We start from the raw sequence: 17,392 nt of genomic DNA on the forward strand, positions 1-17,392 counted from the left end.
TATAACAATTTATAATCACACTCTTGGGTGTTTATAACAATTTATAATCACACTCTTGGGTGTTTATAACAATTTATAATCACACTCTCGGGTGTTTATAACAATTTATAATCACACTCTCGGGTGTTTATAACAATTTATAATCACACTCTCGGGTGTTTATAATAATTTATAATCACACTCTCGGGTGTTTATGATCATTCACATTCTCATGTCACTGGGTGTCACCCAAATGAGGATGAGGTTTCTTCCTCTTATCATCTAAGGGAGTTTTTCCTCACCACAGTCTCCTCAGACTTGCTTATAAGAGATAATTACAAATCAATTGAAATATAAGTCTAATATTAATCTTGAACTTTTTGTTCTATATTTCTTATGTTCTGTAAAGCTGCTTTGAGACTAGTTAAAAGTGCTGTACAAATGAAATTGAATAGATCGTTTTCTGATCTTCAGTCTTTTCCTCCAGGCATAATAAAATAAATAAATAAATAAATAAATAAAAAGACAGATGACATGATTAACACACCTTTACCTCCTAATTGGTCGATGTCGCTATTCCACTTCATTCATCTTTCTTCCATTTCCAGAGCCTGTGGCGTTGCAGAGAGCGAAGTTTCTCATCTAAACACTGTTTTTTTTTATTAAAAAGAAATGGAATGTGAAGAGATGTCACCGGATATTACTAAAAACATGGATTGATCTAACAGTCACTAATGCCATTTTTAGGCTTCACACAAGATATCAAACCCAAATCAAAGCTTGCTTCTGGAGGTCATGAATGCATGAACTAGCTACTGTGCATCAGATACAGATGAGATGTTTCTTCAATCATACACACACACACACACACACACACACACATGCACACACACACACACACACTATGGACAATTTAGACATTCCAGTCAGCCTACAATACATGTCTTTGTACTTGGGGAGGAAACCAAAGTACCATGAGAAAACCCCCGAGACACAGGGAGAACACACACACACACACACACACACACACATATGATGGAGGCAGAAATCAAATCTCCAACCCAGGCTGTATGAATCAAACAGGTGAACATCCAAGCCACTGTTCACTTGGCGCCAGACCCGAATACACACTGAATAGGACAAGAAACATCTTATCTGTATCTGATGCAGAGAAGCTAGTTCATGCATTCATGACCTCCAGAAGCCTTGCTTTAGTTAAAATTCCCAGACCACTCAAAATGACCAGCGATCAGTTCTCTACTCCGGACTTTGTAGACAGTTTTCACACTCCAGCAAACTAAAAAAAAAATGTTTTTATGATTTTAATGGGTGTAAACTGTCTATAAACTCCGGAGTGGAGAACTGATCGCTGGTCATTTTGAGTGGTTTGGGAATTTCGCTAAAGCAAAGGCATGAACCGCATCATGTGTTTGGTCTCAGCGCCAGGAGTTGGGGCTGTTATGGTGAGCGGTGTATCGATCCGGAGTGAAGTAGTTTAGTTTCGAAACAAAACACTTCGAACAATTCGAAACAATTGATCAACATCGTCGATGTATACGGTTAACTGTGAAAGCCACGAAGCCGGAAGGCTTCAAGCCAAGTTCCACGTCATGAGAACGGCTCTGAAAGTCGAATCGATGTCCAAAAGCCGTGACTCCGAGGCGTCGCTAATGAGTAAGAACTCGCTAGCGGTGGTGTTCGGCAAACACGTTGAAACGGCATTTCATCTTATTAACGAAGGAGCGCTTGCTGAAAGATTATTTCAGCATCAAATTAACTAAATCGCACAGCAGAATCAGTGTTGAATTTAATTACATCGCCGACCTACTCTCCGGCGCACACTCTTTAATCACACCAGCCTTATTTGAAAGTGTTAATTTATCACTGGAGATTTTGCCGTGTCGATTACGTGATAACAGAACCCCCCGATTGATGAACTGTGAAAGCATTTCTCCTTCCCACCAAATTGCTTTCTGCTCAGGATGTTTCTAATGCCGGGATTGTGTGTGTGTGTGTGTGTGTAGAGATATTTCTGTGTGTGTGTATCAGTTTTCCAGAGCCACACACACACACAAATACCTCTGTCTCTATTACAGCTCACAGAGCTCGTCCTTCTTCCTGCTGTCAGTTTTGCATAATGCTACCGGATCCTCCTGGTGTTGAGTCGAGCTCGGGGTTAGTAACCGGCCTCCTTGTTTGCAACCTGTTTCTTTTATTTTGTTGTCAGCGATCGGGGCTCTTCTCTCTTGAACATATCCTCTCGCTGCCTGGATCCTGAACGCAGCACGCGGCGGGTAATGATGCTTTATGAAAATAAAAGACAGAAGGCCACGGCCTGCTTTGAGGAACACAATTTAGATGAGAAACCCAGGGTGCTGATGCTGAGAGAGAGAGGGGGAGAGAAAGAGAGAGAGAGAGAGAGAGAGAGAGAGAGAATGAATGTGGGACAGACAGAAAGACAGAATGAGAAAGAGACAGACAGACACAGAGAGTTAGTGAAACAGACAGAAAGAGAAAGACAGACAGAGAGAGAGAGAGAAACGGATGGAGATAGAGAGAGAGAGAGTGTACAGAGAAAGAGAGAGAGTAATAGAGAGATGGAGCGTGAAAGCAAGACAGACACACAGAGAAATAGAGAGACAGAGATGGACAGGGAGAGAAATAGAGAGACAGAGATGGACAGAGAAAGAAAGAGAGAGACAGAGACACAGAGAGAGATGGGGAGAGAAAGAGAGAGACAGAGACGGACAGGGAGAGAAAGAGAGACACAGAGATGGACAGGGAGAGAAAGAGAGACAGAGACACAGAGACAGACAGGGAGAGAAAGAGAGACACAGAGATGGACAGGGAGAGAAAGAAAGAGAGACAGAGACACAGAGACAGACAGGAAGAGAAAGAGAGAGACAGACAGAGAGAGAGAGACAGACAAAGAAAGCGGGACAGAGAGATAGAAAGTGAGAGAAACTGCTTATATTCACAGAGAAGAATTGCTAATAGGAGAAAAAGAGAAAAGCGGAAAGAATGGTGTGTGTGTGTGTGTGTGTATGTGTGTGTGTGTGTATGTGTGTGTATGTGTGTGTGTGTGTGTGTGTGCACATGCAAATCCACCTGCCACACAGATAACTGGAAGCAGCTTATTTTGGTTGTGTAGCCGGTACGTGTTGGAGAGATGGACCTGCATCCACACTCGTTTATTCGCTCGTTTTAATCCATGGCTGATTAGAGAGAGATTTAGCTTCCGTGTAACACTCCAGATATAAAACACACTGATCCAGTCTGAAACACCTCGGATCAGCAACCGGATCGGATTCGTCTCATCCCTGACATACTGTATTTTATTCTGCCACACAAAAATGGCTTTACTGTATTGTTCCTGAAACGCCGGAGATTTGTTCAACATTGCGAGTAAATATAGTGTATGTGATGATGAAATATTTCAATCTGGCTGTAGCACAGTGTGGGAGAATTCTTGAATCTGATTGGTCGGAAGGTGTTGAATAGTATTTAATAACAGAAGCTTCCAGCTGCAGTGCAAATCACAGGTTTATTAGAAATTTAATTGATCTATTATTTTTAGCTAAGTGGTTAAAATGTTGGTGTAGTGCTCAGAAGGTTGTGAGTTGAAATCCCAGGGACATCAAGCTGCTAGTGCTGGGCCCCTGAGCAAGGCCCTTAACCTTCAGTTGCTCATTTATATAAATGAGATAAATCTGTATGAGTTTTCCTCTATGGGCAGGTCTTCAGGAGGTTTTTTTTGGTCACTTCACCTATAAGAAGCTGTTTAAAGGGAGGCAGATGTTTCCAGCTGCTGCTTTTATGTAAGGCTACTGCTGGGCCCCTGAGCAAGGCCCTTAACCCTTAGTAAGTCCCTCTGGATAAGGGCGTGTCCTAAATGTAAACTGAGCACACACACACTTGTATTATCCCCATAAGCACCCTTGTGGTCAGTTCATTCACTCATCACATCACCTTCAATTAAAGAGCCGTCAGACTCTCGACGGGCCGTTTGATTCGTCTTATTGACTTCTCACACGCTATGAATCTGATGTCAGGGGACGCAGGCCTGAGCGAACCCTGTTGTCTAGGACAGATAGATGGAGACGGGATCAGAGAGCAAAGCAAAGCAGCTGAGAAAGCTGTTTCCGAAACTCGGCTCGTGTCGTCGTCTTAATCACGCTTAATGAGCAGGATGACCTCTGCCCTGTCGCCCACACGCTACACGGCTTCTGACTGCAGTGGAGGATCTGCAATGTCAGACGGGTGAGTGGGAAAATAGGCAGTGGCTAAGAAGTGATTGTGTGTGTGTGTGTGTGTGTGTGTGTGTGTGTTTAGAAAATCCTGGAATTCAATCAAAGCCTCCATCTGTCTCCCTCGTCTCTTGGCGATCCACAGCATCCCTGTTTTTTTGTTGTTTTTTTAACAGAGCCTGCAGTGATGTTGCAATGATTGTCACACACACACACAAAATGCAAATTTTTGCTTAGTCATGAGAAAAAAGAGGTAGATCAGTTCACTGCTATACCGGTGTATATTTTACCAGCATCACGGACTCGGCATCATCAAGGCATTTGTCCTCGATAAGCCGCTTGCTATATTTAGCCCTGTCCAGCTTTTATCTAGGTCAGAAACGAGAGCCAGACTCGCCGGCAGGTGGACAGAGACGTATGGAGCGCCTTCACGTCATCGCCCCACTGAGAGGTCCGGGTTTGAGTGAGGCAGCAGGTCAGAGAGATGGAGTGAGACAGGTTAGATGGATATGTGGAGGAGGAATGCACTGGTGTCTTTTTCGCCGCACGCACAATCCCGGAGCTCTACTTTGGGATAGTGTCTAGTACACGCCCGTGACACGCCCGCCATCACCGTGGTAACAGCCGTTCAGGGACACATCGGTTTACGAAAGTGGTTTTCACGCCAGCTAACGAAACAGATTGCTGAATGCAGAGTTACTTAGACAGCTGTGTGTTCATTAGGAGGGAAAATAAACTTCCTTCATCACAGGTTCATATGAGCAGCAAATGTTCCTCGTACCTCACAGATTTCTTAGCGTGAAAGGCATTCGCAAGATGAACTGGAGTATGTGTACAGAAAACACAGACACCTTTCTCTGTCCTTGAGTCTTTTTCTCTACTGAAAAAAAGTAGAGGTTTGACCTGATTTAATAATAAATAAATCTTGGCTGTTTATTTCTTTATTTGTTTGTTTGTTCATTTGTTTGTTTGTTACTTATTTTAATAATGTATAATGGATTTGATTATTATTATTTATTTATTTATTTATTTATTTATTTATTTTCAATTAATGTATAATGGATTTGTCAATTTTTTTCTTTTTTTCTTTTTTTTTTTTTAAAAAAAAGTTTGAATGAGATTCAGATTCATTCAGAGGTATTTGTAAATTAGCTACACAGCTGTATCCAGATGTTTACATTTTCAGATGTGGGGTTCTCGGGGGGTGATGGAGCAAAAAAATAATAATAATAATGTAACTGAATTTTAATGTTTTTATTTAATGCTCCCTTGTCAGAAATCTGGATAAAATAATATTTTAAATAATAATAATTTATTGTTATATTATATTTTAATATTTTATGATTTTCATTCTCATGGCTTTAAAACGTTTTCCATTAAGGGTCTTTTTTTATTTATTTATTTATTTTTTATAAACTGTACGCTTCCATTGTGAGTAAGATTTGAGGAAACAGCTCTAAGCGTTTTCTTGCTCAGTGGTAGGAATGGTGCTGAGTAGAGAAATCTGCTACGGATGTGAATAGAAATGATGTTAGGGTCGCCTTCGTTCAGCTTTGAAGAGTGGTCAGGGAGCTTAAAATCAAATATTATTCCGAAAATTACAAGGAAAAGGAAGGATTTCGCTAAACCTTTGACAGGCCGCTGGTTGTATAAATAAAAGCTGAAATAACAATTTAGAAGCTGAGGAAAGTCTTGATGCTTGCTTCCTATTTAACTGGGTATAGATACAAACGTATTTACATGTCCCTCACCTCCTCCATACAGTACCTTCGGTCTATAGAGGTAACTGTCACTGCTGGTCAGTTATTTTTGCTACAATATTTTTGGCTCAACAAAATGTGACTTGTTCCTGTTTCGTCGGTCATTGTGATTTTAGTGAACTGGATTGTTCTGTTGGCTCAGGAGATGAGACTAACCTGTTTGTTTTGGCTGATTCTCCAACCTACTTTTCTGAATCAAAATCTAACCCAGTTGAGTGTGTGTGTGTGTGTGTGTGTGTGTGTGTGTGTGTGTGTGTGTGTGTGCGTGTGCATATTGTATTCACACAGCATATGCCAAATAAACAAACTCCAACCCACTCAGTTCTGGGAATTTTACCAGAATCCAAATTCAATCTCTGTTTTTAGTGCAATTTTTAAAAAAAAAATTTATTTTATTATTTTTTAAAGAAATAGCTTTAAATAGCCATTTAGTCACAACACAACCATATGATGGTTTTTATTTCTTTTTCGCATTTGTCCTGTGTGTTTGATAAAAAAAAAAAAACATATGCTGATTTTTATTTATTGATATTTATTTTCTGATAGTGATTTTTATTTATATGATTTTTATTTAATAATATTTATTTACTGATATAGATTTGTATTTATATGATTTTTATTTATTAATATTTATTTAGTGATATTGATTTTTATTGATTGATTTTTATTTCTTGATATTTATTTACTGATATTGATTTTTATTTATCTGATTTTTATCTCTTGATATTTTAATAAATAAAGGAAAAACATTTCTAGATACAAAGTTAGGTTTAAAAAATTAATGAAATTATGAAATGATGTAAATATGGCTAGAAATGATGTAATTAGATATTCTGGGCACATCATTATTCTTCAGATCAATTTTATCAGTGTCCCAGAGCATCTTCACAGAAATTCGGACATAGCTTTAGATCCTTCATGAGTTGCTTCTTGTCAGGAGAGTGACCTTAAAAATGCAGTGCTGTCAAAATCTCTAATGCCCTCATGTGGTTGGCTGCGGTACAGGTAAACTCCGCCCCCACATCTGTCCAGTTAACAGGTTTGGTTTAAAATGCAGGGGTGCATCTGAAAGTACTGAAAAATCTCATCATGGAGCCTCAAGCACTCTGAGCTGAGTTTCTGTCAGTACAGTGGAACCTCGGCGTACGAATTTAATTGGTTCTGGAGGCGAGTTCTTAAGACGAAAATTTGTACTGAGAAAAGAATTTTCCCATGAGAAATAATGTAAATGCAGATAATCCGTTCCAGCCACCCAAAAATATGACCGATACGAAGCGTATGTAAACTGTATGGCTGCTTACAAACAACTGACCCAAGCCAAGCATTCCATGTTCAATTCTTAAGTTGGACAAATAAAAAAAAAATTGAAATAAAAATTGATATTAAATTCAGCTTTAACGGATGCTATCAGCAAGGAAAAGTGGTTTAGGTGGAGAAAACATGCTTAAAACGTTTGAGGACTTGGGAATTTTAAGTGATGCTTAACATGCTACTTATTTATAATTCATTTTAATTGAAATCTGCTTATTTTTAAAATGCCTCATTATTAGTTTAGCTTAGTTGAACCAAAGACATATTTAAATGAAATAGAGTCGAATAATGTACAATTTTACGAAAGGTCAAGTCTATTTTTCCCCCCATATGGTGAATGTGTGAGCTTAATGAACATGAACACAGCACACACACACACACACACACACACACACTGCTCAGATTCTCTACTAGTGTGAACAAGATGGTGATTATGTATTTGGTCAACCCCTGGCTTTCAAACAGCACAGGTTTATATTTAGCCGTGTGTCCGAAGCGGCAGAAGCTACAGTGCTTTGGTCATCTCTGACTCGGGGGTTAATTGGTAAACTCAGCCTCGAGACCCTGTACACGGCTCGGAGATGTAATTTCATCATGACTTGTGTTAGAAGTTTAATTGGGTTAACGCTGGACTTCCAAGGAAGTGAAGATCAGAAGCCGTGAGAGGTCTGATGCTGACTTTAAAAGCTCTACTTTTCTTTTTATCTCATGCCAAAATGGTGGATTCGGTCTTAGGAAGTAAGGAGGTAGAAAAATTAATAAATAAATATATTATATATATATATATATATATATATAAAAGAAGAAGAAGTTTGCTGTGTTGGCATTTCTTTGATTCTTATGCTGATGTCTTGGGTTTGACCTGAGCTAAGCATATTTTTATTAATTTCTTGATTCCTTGCTTTCTTTCTTTCTTTAAAAAATATTAACATATTTTATTTTATTTTATTTTATTTTAATCTTTCTTTCTTTCTTTTGTGTGTTATCTTTGTACAGCTACAAACAGATCTGAGTAAAACCCACAGGTCCTTCGTAGTAATTGATGGAGTCTTGAGGATAGAGGGTTGATTTATGGACCTGACTTCACACATCACACTCTGTAGCCTCAGACCAGCTCTCCAGAGCACACACACTTGTCACATTTCTGTCGCAGGCCTGCAGCAGTGGAACAAGCCTTATGTACTGTATAGGAGTGTGTGTATGTGTGTGTGTGTGTGTGTGTTGTCATATGTCATATCGTGTCTATGGACACTCAGCCTGGTCCAGTTTCATGCTGCTCTGGTTGCTGGACAGAAAGACTTCAGCTTTCCTCATTCGTTAAAGCTGATCTTTCAGTGGAACAAAAGGAAAGACAGTCAGATGAGTCTGTTCCGTCCGATCCGATCTCTGAGCAAAAATAACACACTGTGGGGGGGTGGGGGGGGTAAAAAAGAAGTTGACATTAGTTGTGTGATTTATTTAAATTATATTCCAAGCAATTTATTTCCATTTATATGTTTTAAATGTCAGACCAATCATGGCTTCATCAAATGTGTTCTTTTCCCACCATTTTGTGTGTGTGTGTGTGTTTCTGTCTGACCGTGTGTGTCTTTGTGTGTGTCTGTATGTCTGTCTGTCTGTATGTCTGTCTGTGTTTCTTTGTGCAGGTACATGTGTGTTTTTGTGTCTGTGTTTCTCTGTGTGCATATTTTTGTGTGTGTGTGTGTGTGTGTGTTTGTGTATACATATGCATGCATGTGCGTGTGTGTGTCTGTGTTTCTTTGTGTGTGTATGTGTTTCTCTGTGTGCATATTTCTGTGTGTGTGTGTGTGTGTGTATACATATGCATGCATGTGCGTGTGTGTGTGTGTTTCTTTGTGTGTGTATGTGTTTCTCTGTGTGCATATTTCTGTGTGTGTGTATACATATGCGTGTGTGTGTGTGCATATGCGTGTGTGTGTGTGTCTGTGTTTCTTTGTGTGTGTTTGTGTTTGTGTGCATATTTCTGTGTGTGTGTGTACATATGCATGTGTGTGTGTGCATATGCGTGTGTGTCTGTGTTTGCATATGCGTGTGTGTGTGTGTGTGCATATGCGTGTGTGTGTGTGTGCATGTGTGTGTGTTTGTGCATATGCGTGTGTGTGTGTGCATATGCGTGTGTGTGTGTGTGCATATGCGTGTGTGTGTGTGTCTGTGTTTCTTTGTGTGTGTTTGTGTTTGTGTGCATATTTCTGTGTGTATACATATGCATGTGTGTGTGCATATGCGTGTGTGTCTGTGTGTGCATATGCGTGTGTGTGTGTGTGTGCATATGCGTGTGTGTGCGTGTGCATGTGTGTGTGTTTGTGCATATGCGTGTGTGTGTGTGTGTGTGCATATGCGTGTGTGTGTGTGTGCATGTCGTGTGCATATGCGTGTGTGTGTGTGTGTGTGTGCATATGCGTGTGTGTGTGTGTGCATGTGTGTGTGTTTGTGCATATGCGTGTGTGTGTGTGTGCATATGCGTGTGTGTGTGCATATGCGTGTGTGTGTGTGTCTGTGTTTCTTTGTGTGTGTTTGTGTGCATATTTCTGTGTGTGTGTACATATGCATGTGTGTGTGCATATGCGTGTGTGTGTGTGTGCATATGCGTGTGTGTGTGTGTGTGCATATGCGTGTGTGTGTGTGTGTGTGTGCATATGCGTGTGTGTGTGTGTGTGTGTGCATATGCGTGTGTGTGTGTGTGTGTGTGCATATGCGTGTGTGTGTGTGTGTGTGTGCATATGCGTGTGTGTGTGTGTGTGTGTGCATATGCGTGTGTGTGTGTGTGTGTGCATATGCGTGTGTGTGTGTGTGCATATGCGTGTGTGTGTGTGTGTGCATATGCGTGTGTGTGTGGAGTGTGTGCATGTGTGTGTGTGTGTGTTTGTGCATATGCGTGTGTGTGTGTGTGTGTGTGCATATGCGTGTGTGTGTGTGTGTGCATGTGTGTGTGCATATGCGTGTGTGTGTGTGTGCATATGCGTGTGTGTGTGTGCATGTGTGTGTGTTTGTGCATATGCGTGTGTGTGTGTGTGTGCATATGCGTGTGTGTGTGCATATGCGTGTGTGTGTGTGTCTGTGTTTCTTTGTGTGTGTTTGTGTTTGTGTGCATATTTCTGTGTGTGTGTACATATGCATGTGTGTGTGTGCATATGCGTGTGTGTGTGTGTCAGCGCGTGTGTGTGTGTGTGTGTGTGCATATGCGTGTGTGTGTGTGTGTGTGCATGTGTGTGTTTGTGCATATGCGTGTGTGTGTGTGCATATGCGTGTGTGTGTGTGTGTGTGTGTGCATATGCGTGTGTGTGTGTGTGTGCATGTGTGTGTGTTTGTGCATATGCGTGTGTGTGTGTGTGTGTGCATATGCGTGTGTGTGTGTGGAGTGTGTGCATGTGTGTGTGTTTGTGCATATGTGTGTGTGTGTGGAGTGTGTGTGTTTGTGCATATATGTGTGTGTGTGTGGAGTCTGAGAAAACACATTAAGCATGCAGACAAAGCTGATATTTTGTCTGTTTTTCTTTTGTTTTGTTTTGTTGTGTCACATCTGTTTGTCTGATGGAGTAGAATTCTGCTCAGACTGCATTTAATAGAGAAAGTTAATGTGGCTGATTGATAGAGATGATTCTGCTCTTGACAGATTATAGAAATATTCAGAGCTGAGCAACGTCAATCAGGATGAGTTTCCTCTTACTCTAAATTGCCACATAAAGGATTAGTTTGTAATCTCATCTGACTCAGTGACTCACTGACTGACTGCCTGACTGACTGACTCATTGACTGACTCACTGAAGCACTGACTGACTGCCTGACTGACTGACTCATTGACTGACTCACTGACTCATTGACTGACTGCCTGACTGACTCCCTGAAGCACTGACTAACTGCCTGATTAACTGACTCATTGACTGACTCACTGACTGACTCCCTGAAGCACTGACTGACTGCCTGACTGACTGACTCATTGATTGACTTACTGACTGACTCACTGACTGATTGACTTGCTGACTCACTGACTGACTCACTCACTCATTGACTCACTGACAGACTGACTCACTCACTGACTCACTCATTGACTGACTGACTTACTAACTGACTCACTGACTGACTCACTTGACTCACTGACTGACTGCGATTGAGCAACTTTAGCTTTCACCCTTTAACCCTAATTACCAGTTTATATCAGCAGTTCCTCTCCACTTTATCACTGCAATAAATGCATCTTAAGTAAGCTTTTTCCTTGCACATTTTCCTGGTTCATTTATCAGGAGTGCGTAATAAACAACAATGCCCAAAACATTTGCAGGAATTGAACAAGCATTAAAAACATGGAAACAAAAATAAAAAATATTTTTGTCTTCATTTTTTTCATGCTTGTTCAATTCTTGCAACTGTTTTTTAATTAATTAATTTTATTCATTTAATTTAATATTTATTTATTTATTTATTTGTTTGTTTGTTTGTTTGTTTGTTTTTACATCCTAAGCTATTTATTTCCACTTAAATATTTTAATTTTCAGACCAATCCTGGCATCATCTAATGTATTTTTTTAATCCATATATATTCCTCAATGCATTGTAATTTTGCATTTTCTGTCATCAATCTTCTGACACTTTCACCGTCTCAGATATCAGCTCACATCAAAAAACATTTCCTGCAAACAAAACCTCCAGCATTTTCTTTCCCCAGTTGTGTTGAGTCACTTTATCAGTTGCTTACATCCGTGCCTGCGCCTGACTCCAATGCTGATGCTATCATCCTCTTCTAAACGAACCTGACTAAAGCTGGTAAACACATCCGACTTTTACTTAAACAGCCCGAACGCACCATGGTGTGAAGTTGAGCAGGAATAAAAAAGAAGAAGAAGAAGCTCCTTGACACCGACCACTTGTCCACTAAGTAACTGTTTCCCGAATTATTCACGAGACGCGCCAAGCTCTTGTTCTTTTTTGTCACTTTAACAAAGCTCTCTGATTAACTTTTGTCATAAAGAGGCCCGGGGACAATTAGATTTGTGCTGGGGAAGCGTGCAGATGGGAGAATCTGCCGCAAGCGACGAGCGGAGGAGGAGCGCGACTCATCCCGAGCTGCAAAGTTAATTTAAGGTCAATCACAACGGTCTGCTTTATCTGTAAGGGGAAAAAAAACCACTCAGCACTTAGCAGCTTGATTTGTCCGTGAAGAAGAAGAGAAGCAGGGTCAAAGCAGCGCTAATCATTCTAAACAAAACGCATGCATCTGTAATTAGTACCCCTCTCTCTCTCTCTCTCTCTCCCTCTCTCTCCCTCTCTCTCTCTCTCTCTCTCTCTCTCTATATATATATAAATATATATATATATATATATATCTATGATCCACGACTGCTTTCTAACCTGCCCTGAGACTTCAGTATGATTTCAGTCATATTCCCAAGAACTGGTGACATCCTGCAGCCCAGGAGTCTGTGATGAATGTAAAGAGGTGTAGTAGAGGACGTTTACCTCAAAGTCAGGACCAACAGGACTGTAGTGACCCTACACTAGAAGCTGGAACTGACTGACTGATTGACTGACTGACTGACTGACTCACTTATTGACTCACTCACTCACTGACAAACTAACTCACTGACTGACTCACTGACTGACAGACTCATTGACTCACTCACTGACAGACTGACTCACTGGCTGACTCACTGACTGACAGACTCACTGACTGACTCACTCACTCACTGACTCACTCACTCACTGACTGACTGCAATTGAGCAACTTTAGCTTTTACCCTTTAGCCCTAATTAACCGTTTATGTCAGCAGTTTCTCTCCACTTCATCAGTGCAATAAATGTGTCTTAAGTAAGCTTCCATCCTGCAGCCCAGGAGTCTGTGATGAATGTAAAGAGGTGTAGTAGAGGACGTTTTCCTCAAAGTCAGGACCAACAGGACTGTAGTGACCCTACACTAGTAACTGGACGTGTTCAATTTTTCTCTACCGTGTGTCCTGTTGAGGGATGAAGGCAGCATGATATCTGCAGCTTTCAATCTATCAGCCACACTGTGCTCCCTGTGAGATTACTGTAGAGGAGATGAATAAAACCACATCCCACCTTTTATCTCCGTTTAAAGCGACATCGCTGTCCTCCCTGCGCTGGCGAGTCTGAGAAATGCTGGCCATTTAGGAAACGCTGCTTTATGACAAAAAACAAAAACAGACTCTGAAACTTTTTGTTTGAAATATATTTCCCAGATTCGATTTTATTTTGTGTCCCTGCTGGATTTCAAGTGTGTAGTGTTTCTGCCTCGCAGCTCCAGAGTCCTGAATTCAATCCTGAGCTTTGATTACTGAGTAACATCACCACTCTGTGTCGGTGTAGCTGGACTGGTTACGCTGGACTGGTTACGCTGGACTGGTTACGCTGGACTGGTTACACTGGACTGGTTATGCTGGACTGGTTACACTGGACTGGTTATGCTGGACTGGTTACACTGGACTGGTTGCGTTGGACTCGTTATGCTGGACTGGTTACGCTGGACTGGTTACACTGGACTGGTTATGCTGGACTGATAATGCTGGACTGGTTATGCTGGATTGGTTACACTGGACTGGCTACACTGGACTGGTTACACTGGACTGGTTATGCTGGATTGGTTACACTGGACTGGTTATGCTGGATTGGTTACACTGGACTGGTTATGCTGGATTGGTTACACTGGACTGGTTATGCTGGATTGGTTACACTGGACTGGTTACGCTGGACTGGTTACACTGGACTGGTTATGCTGGACTGATAATGCTGGACTGGTTATGCTGGATTGGTTATGCTGTACTGGTTCTAGGTGTGAATGTGGGTGTGTGTGGTGCCTTGGGATAGTCTGCCATTCCATCTATGGTGTGTTCCCTTCATCCCCATATCCCTTCGTCCCCTCATCGCTTTATCCCTTTATCCCCTCATCCCTTCATGTCTTAATCCCTTTATTCTCTGGTCCCCTCATCCCTTCATCCCCTCATTCTCTCATCGCCTCAACCCCTCACCCTTTGTTCCTCTATCACCTCATTCCTTGATCCCGTCATCCCTTCATTGCCTCATCCTCTCATCTCTTCATTGACTCATCCCCTCACCCTTCGTTCCTCAATCCCCTCATTCCTTGATCCCCTCATTCTCTCATCGCTTCATCACCTCATCCCCTCAACCTTCATTTTTTGATCCCCTCATTCCTTGATCCCCTCATCCCTTCATCCTCTCATTGCTTCATTGCCTCATCCCCTCACCCTTCATTCCTTGATCTCCTCATTCCTTCATCCCTTCATTGCCTCATCCCCTCACCCTTCATCCCTTGATCCCATCATCTCCTCATCCCTTCATCCCCTCATTCCTTCATCACCTCATCCCCTCACCCCTTCATTCTTTGATTCTCTCACCCCTTAATCCCTTCATTCATTCATTGCCTCACCCCATTCATTCCTTCATCCCCTCATCCCTTCATTCCTTGATCCCCTCATCCCTTTATTGCCTTCTCCCTTCATACCCTCACCCCTCCCTCCCTTCATCCCCTCATCCTTTCATCACCTCATCCCACCACCCCTTCATCCCCACATCCCTTCATTACAATGACTTAGAAGTGCTTATGGGAAATGAATGATTAAATAAATAAATAAATAATCATATTACACATAGAGGAGTAAACAAATCAGCCAGTAAGCTGATGAGCTCTGAAAAATCTGACAGTGATTAATGCAGCGTTAATTCATTTGTGGTCTGAATGAATAATATGGACATGTTTTACCGAGGTTCTTTCTCAGAGGTACTCCGGTTGCCTCCTGAGTCTAAAGCCATGCATTGCTTCTCTAAACTGTCCGTAGTGTGTGAATTTGTGTGTGTGTGTGTGTGTGTGCAATACATTTTCTATGTTGTATCTTGATTTCTTTTCTGCAGTAGTTCTCGTACCAGATAGCACTGAGCACATACTGTATAAAGGGTAGAGAAGCTTGGGACTTGGCCTACATGAGTCCCCCACTGCTGCTTTTTATTTATACATGAGTTTGTTTAAGACCTACAGCTAACACAGCTAATTTTTTCATTTATTTGCATCTTGACTCAACGAGCGATTTTAATCTTCACCAAAATCTCACGACAGTGTGTTTAATGATACGTCCGGCTTTAACGACTAAAGCAATAGCGAGAGCCGTGGCACTTAATCCTGACGAGTTTCTACCCTTACAACACTCTATCACACTTCCTCTGAAAGCTCTGTATTATCTAAGGAGATCCGGTAGCTTTGGCACGAGCGGTACACAGCTTAATTAGCTCCTATAAAGGTGCAGACCATTTAAAGCCAATCAATCAGAATAATTGGTCTCTGTTTGCTTCCATGGCTGCAGTTCATTTTTCCTCATTTCCAACAACTCACCTCTGAGACCCGGATTCCCCCTTCACTGCAGAGGATTAGATAACTTATTAGTCTCTAATATGAGGAACACGCACGCAATCTGAGCGCTGTTGAAAGTGAACACTCTCCGACGTGGGCTTGGTCAGAAATCCCAGCACACACACACAATTTAAGCAGTTCGTTTGTGTTTTTCAGAACGGCAGATGATTCGGCTGCTGTGGGGACGGTGGTCGTGTCTCGCCTGAAGATGGGAGAGATCGAGGATGGCGGTGTGGATCACATTGCCACTGATGCACACCAGAAGGTAACACACAGCCACAAACACAGAGGCTGTTATGCTAAATGCAGAGCATTGGCACTTATATGAACCAGATTAGTCTGTGTGTCAGCAGCTCAAGAGCCCCTAAGATTGATCAAGCTCTTTACAAACGTGTGTGTGTGTGTGTGCATGCAAGTGTGTAAGCACGTGTTCTGTGTATCAGTGTTAATCTGCTCTGAGAGGAAAAAGCTGTGTGTACGGAAGGCCGAGCGAAACAGAGAGAAGCTTTATCTTCTTCGCAGAGCTCCGTTTGCAGCCACGCTATGGGTTTGCTGCAGACGAAAAACAAAGTTGTATGTATTTTATATTTATCTTGGAAGAGAATTTACGCTGTGTGATTATACTGTGCCTTGAAATAAGACGCTGTTCGAGTACAGATGCTGGGTGTGAGCTGAGTCGTTTCCTGGAATGTGTCAGCTAGGTTTGGACAGGCAAATGTTAGAAGTGATAAGAGCTTAACTTGTTCTGATATGCAAATGTGAGCTGTGCAGCAGGGAAAGTGTGTGTGTTGTGGAAGAATGCCAAATTAAATGATTTAAGGTCCTAAATAGTTTAACTTCTATTAAAGACAAGCAGCCAGTCATGTAGATACAGGTCGAGAGCTTCAGAGTCAGTACATATCAAACATCAGGATGAAAAAATGTGATCTCAGTAGTGACTCGGGCTTTGAGTAATTGACCTGCCGATGTCTGGAGTTTACACAGAATGGTGTAGAAAGCAAAAACCCTACAGTAAGTGGCAGTTCTGTGGGTAGAAACACATCACAAGAAGTCACTGAAGACCTTGGAGTATGAATGAATTCCAAAAATTACTCTGATGCTCATATTCATAAGCTGCTCAAAAGCTCCTGGTTACACAACTGTACTCAACTATTCAGTGTACAGTTAGAAAGGAAATGATTTATAATCACACTCTCCGGTGTCACACAGATGAGGGCTCCCTTTTGAGTCTGGATCCTTTCAAGGTTTCTTCCTTATGTCATCTTCAGGAGATAATTTTCCCTTATTCAAAATGTTTACATTTCTTTAAAGCCACCTGTTAAAATTCGCTATACAACTAAATTGAATTGAATTGAAATAAAGTCCGCATCAAATTCGCCTTTTCTCAGTCGATGCAGACGGTAGGCTCAGAACCTTTGCTTCAACAGCATGAATCCGTAGCCTCAACCTACCTTGTGTCAAAAGTTCAGGCTGGTAGTGGAGGTGTAATGATGTAGGGAATTTTCTGGACTCTTGAATCCCAATTGAGCATGGTTTGAGTGCCTCAGCCTGTGTGATTATTCCTGCTGACCATGTGAATCTCTTTATGGCCACAATTGACCCTTTTTCCAGTATGATAATGTCACAAAGTCGTCCAAAATCTCCATGAACATGACAACGAGCTCAGTGGGATTTCACTTCTGTGGCTTCATTAGTCAGCA

General features: G+C 41.5%; 1 protein-coding gene across 14 annotated transcripts in view; it reads left to right on the plus strand.

Moving 5' to 3' along the window:
* Positions 1 to 17,392, plus strand: part of inpp4b (inositol polyphosphate-4-phosphatase type II B) — a 256,046-nt gene that overhangs the window by 131,023 nt on the left and 107,631 nt on the right. For all 14 annotated transcript variants that reach the window (XM_058386150.1, XM_058386137.1, XM_058386138.1 and 11 more), the window contains one exon: positions 15,849 to 15,957. In XM_058386150.1, coding sequence (XP_058242133.1) covers positions 15,849 to 15,957 — 109 coding nt within the window. The remainder of the gene's footprint in view (positions 1 to 15,848; positions 15,958 to 17,392) is intronic.

This window comes from Hemibagrus wyckioides, linkage group LG03, assembly GCF_019097595.1.
Source record: "Hemibagrus wyckioides isolate EC202008001 linkage group LG03, SWU_Hwy_1.0, whole genome shotgun sequence".
NCBI classification, from domain to species: Eukaryota; Metazoa; Chordata; class Actinopteri; order Siluriformes; family Bagridae; genus Hemibagrus; species Hemibagrus wyckioides.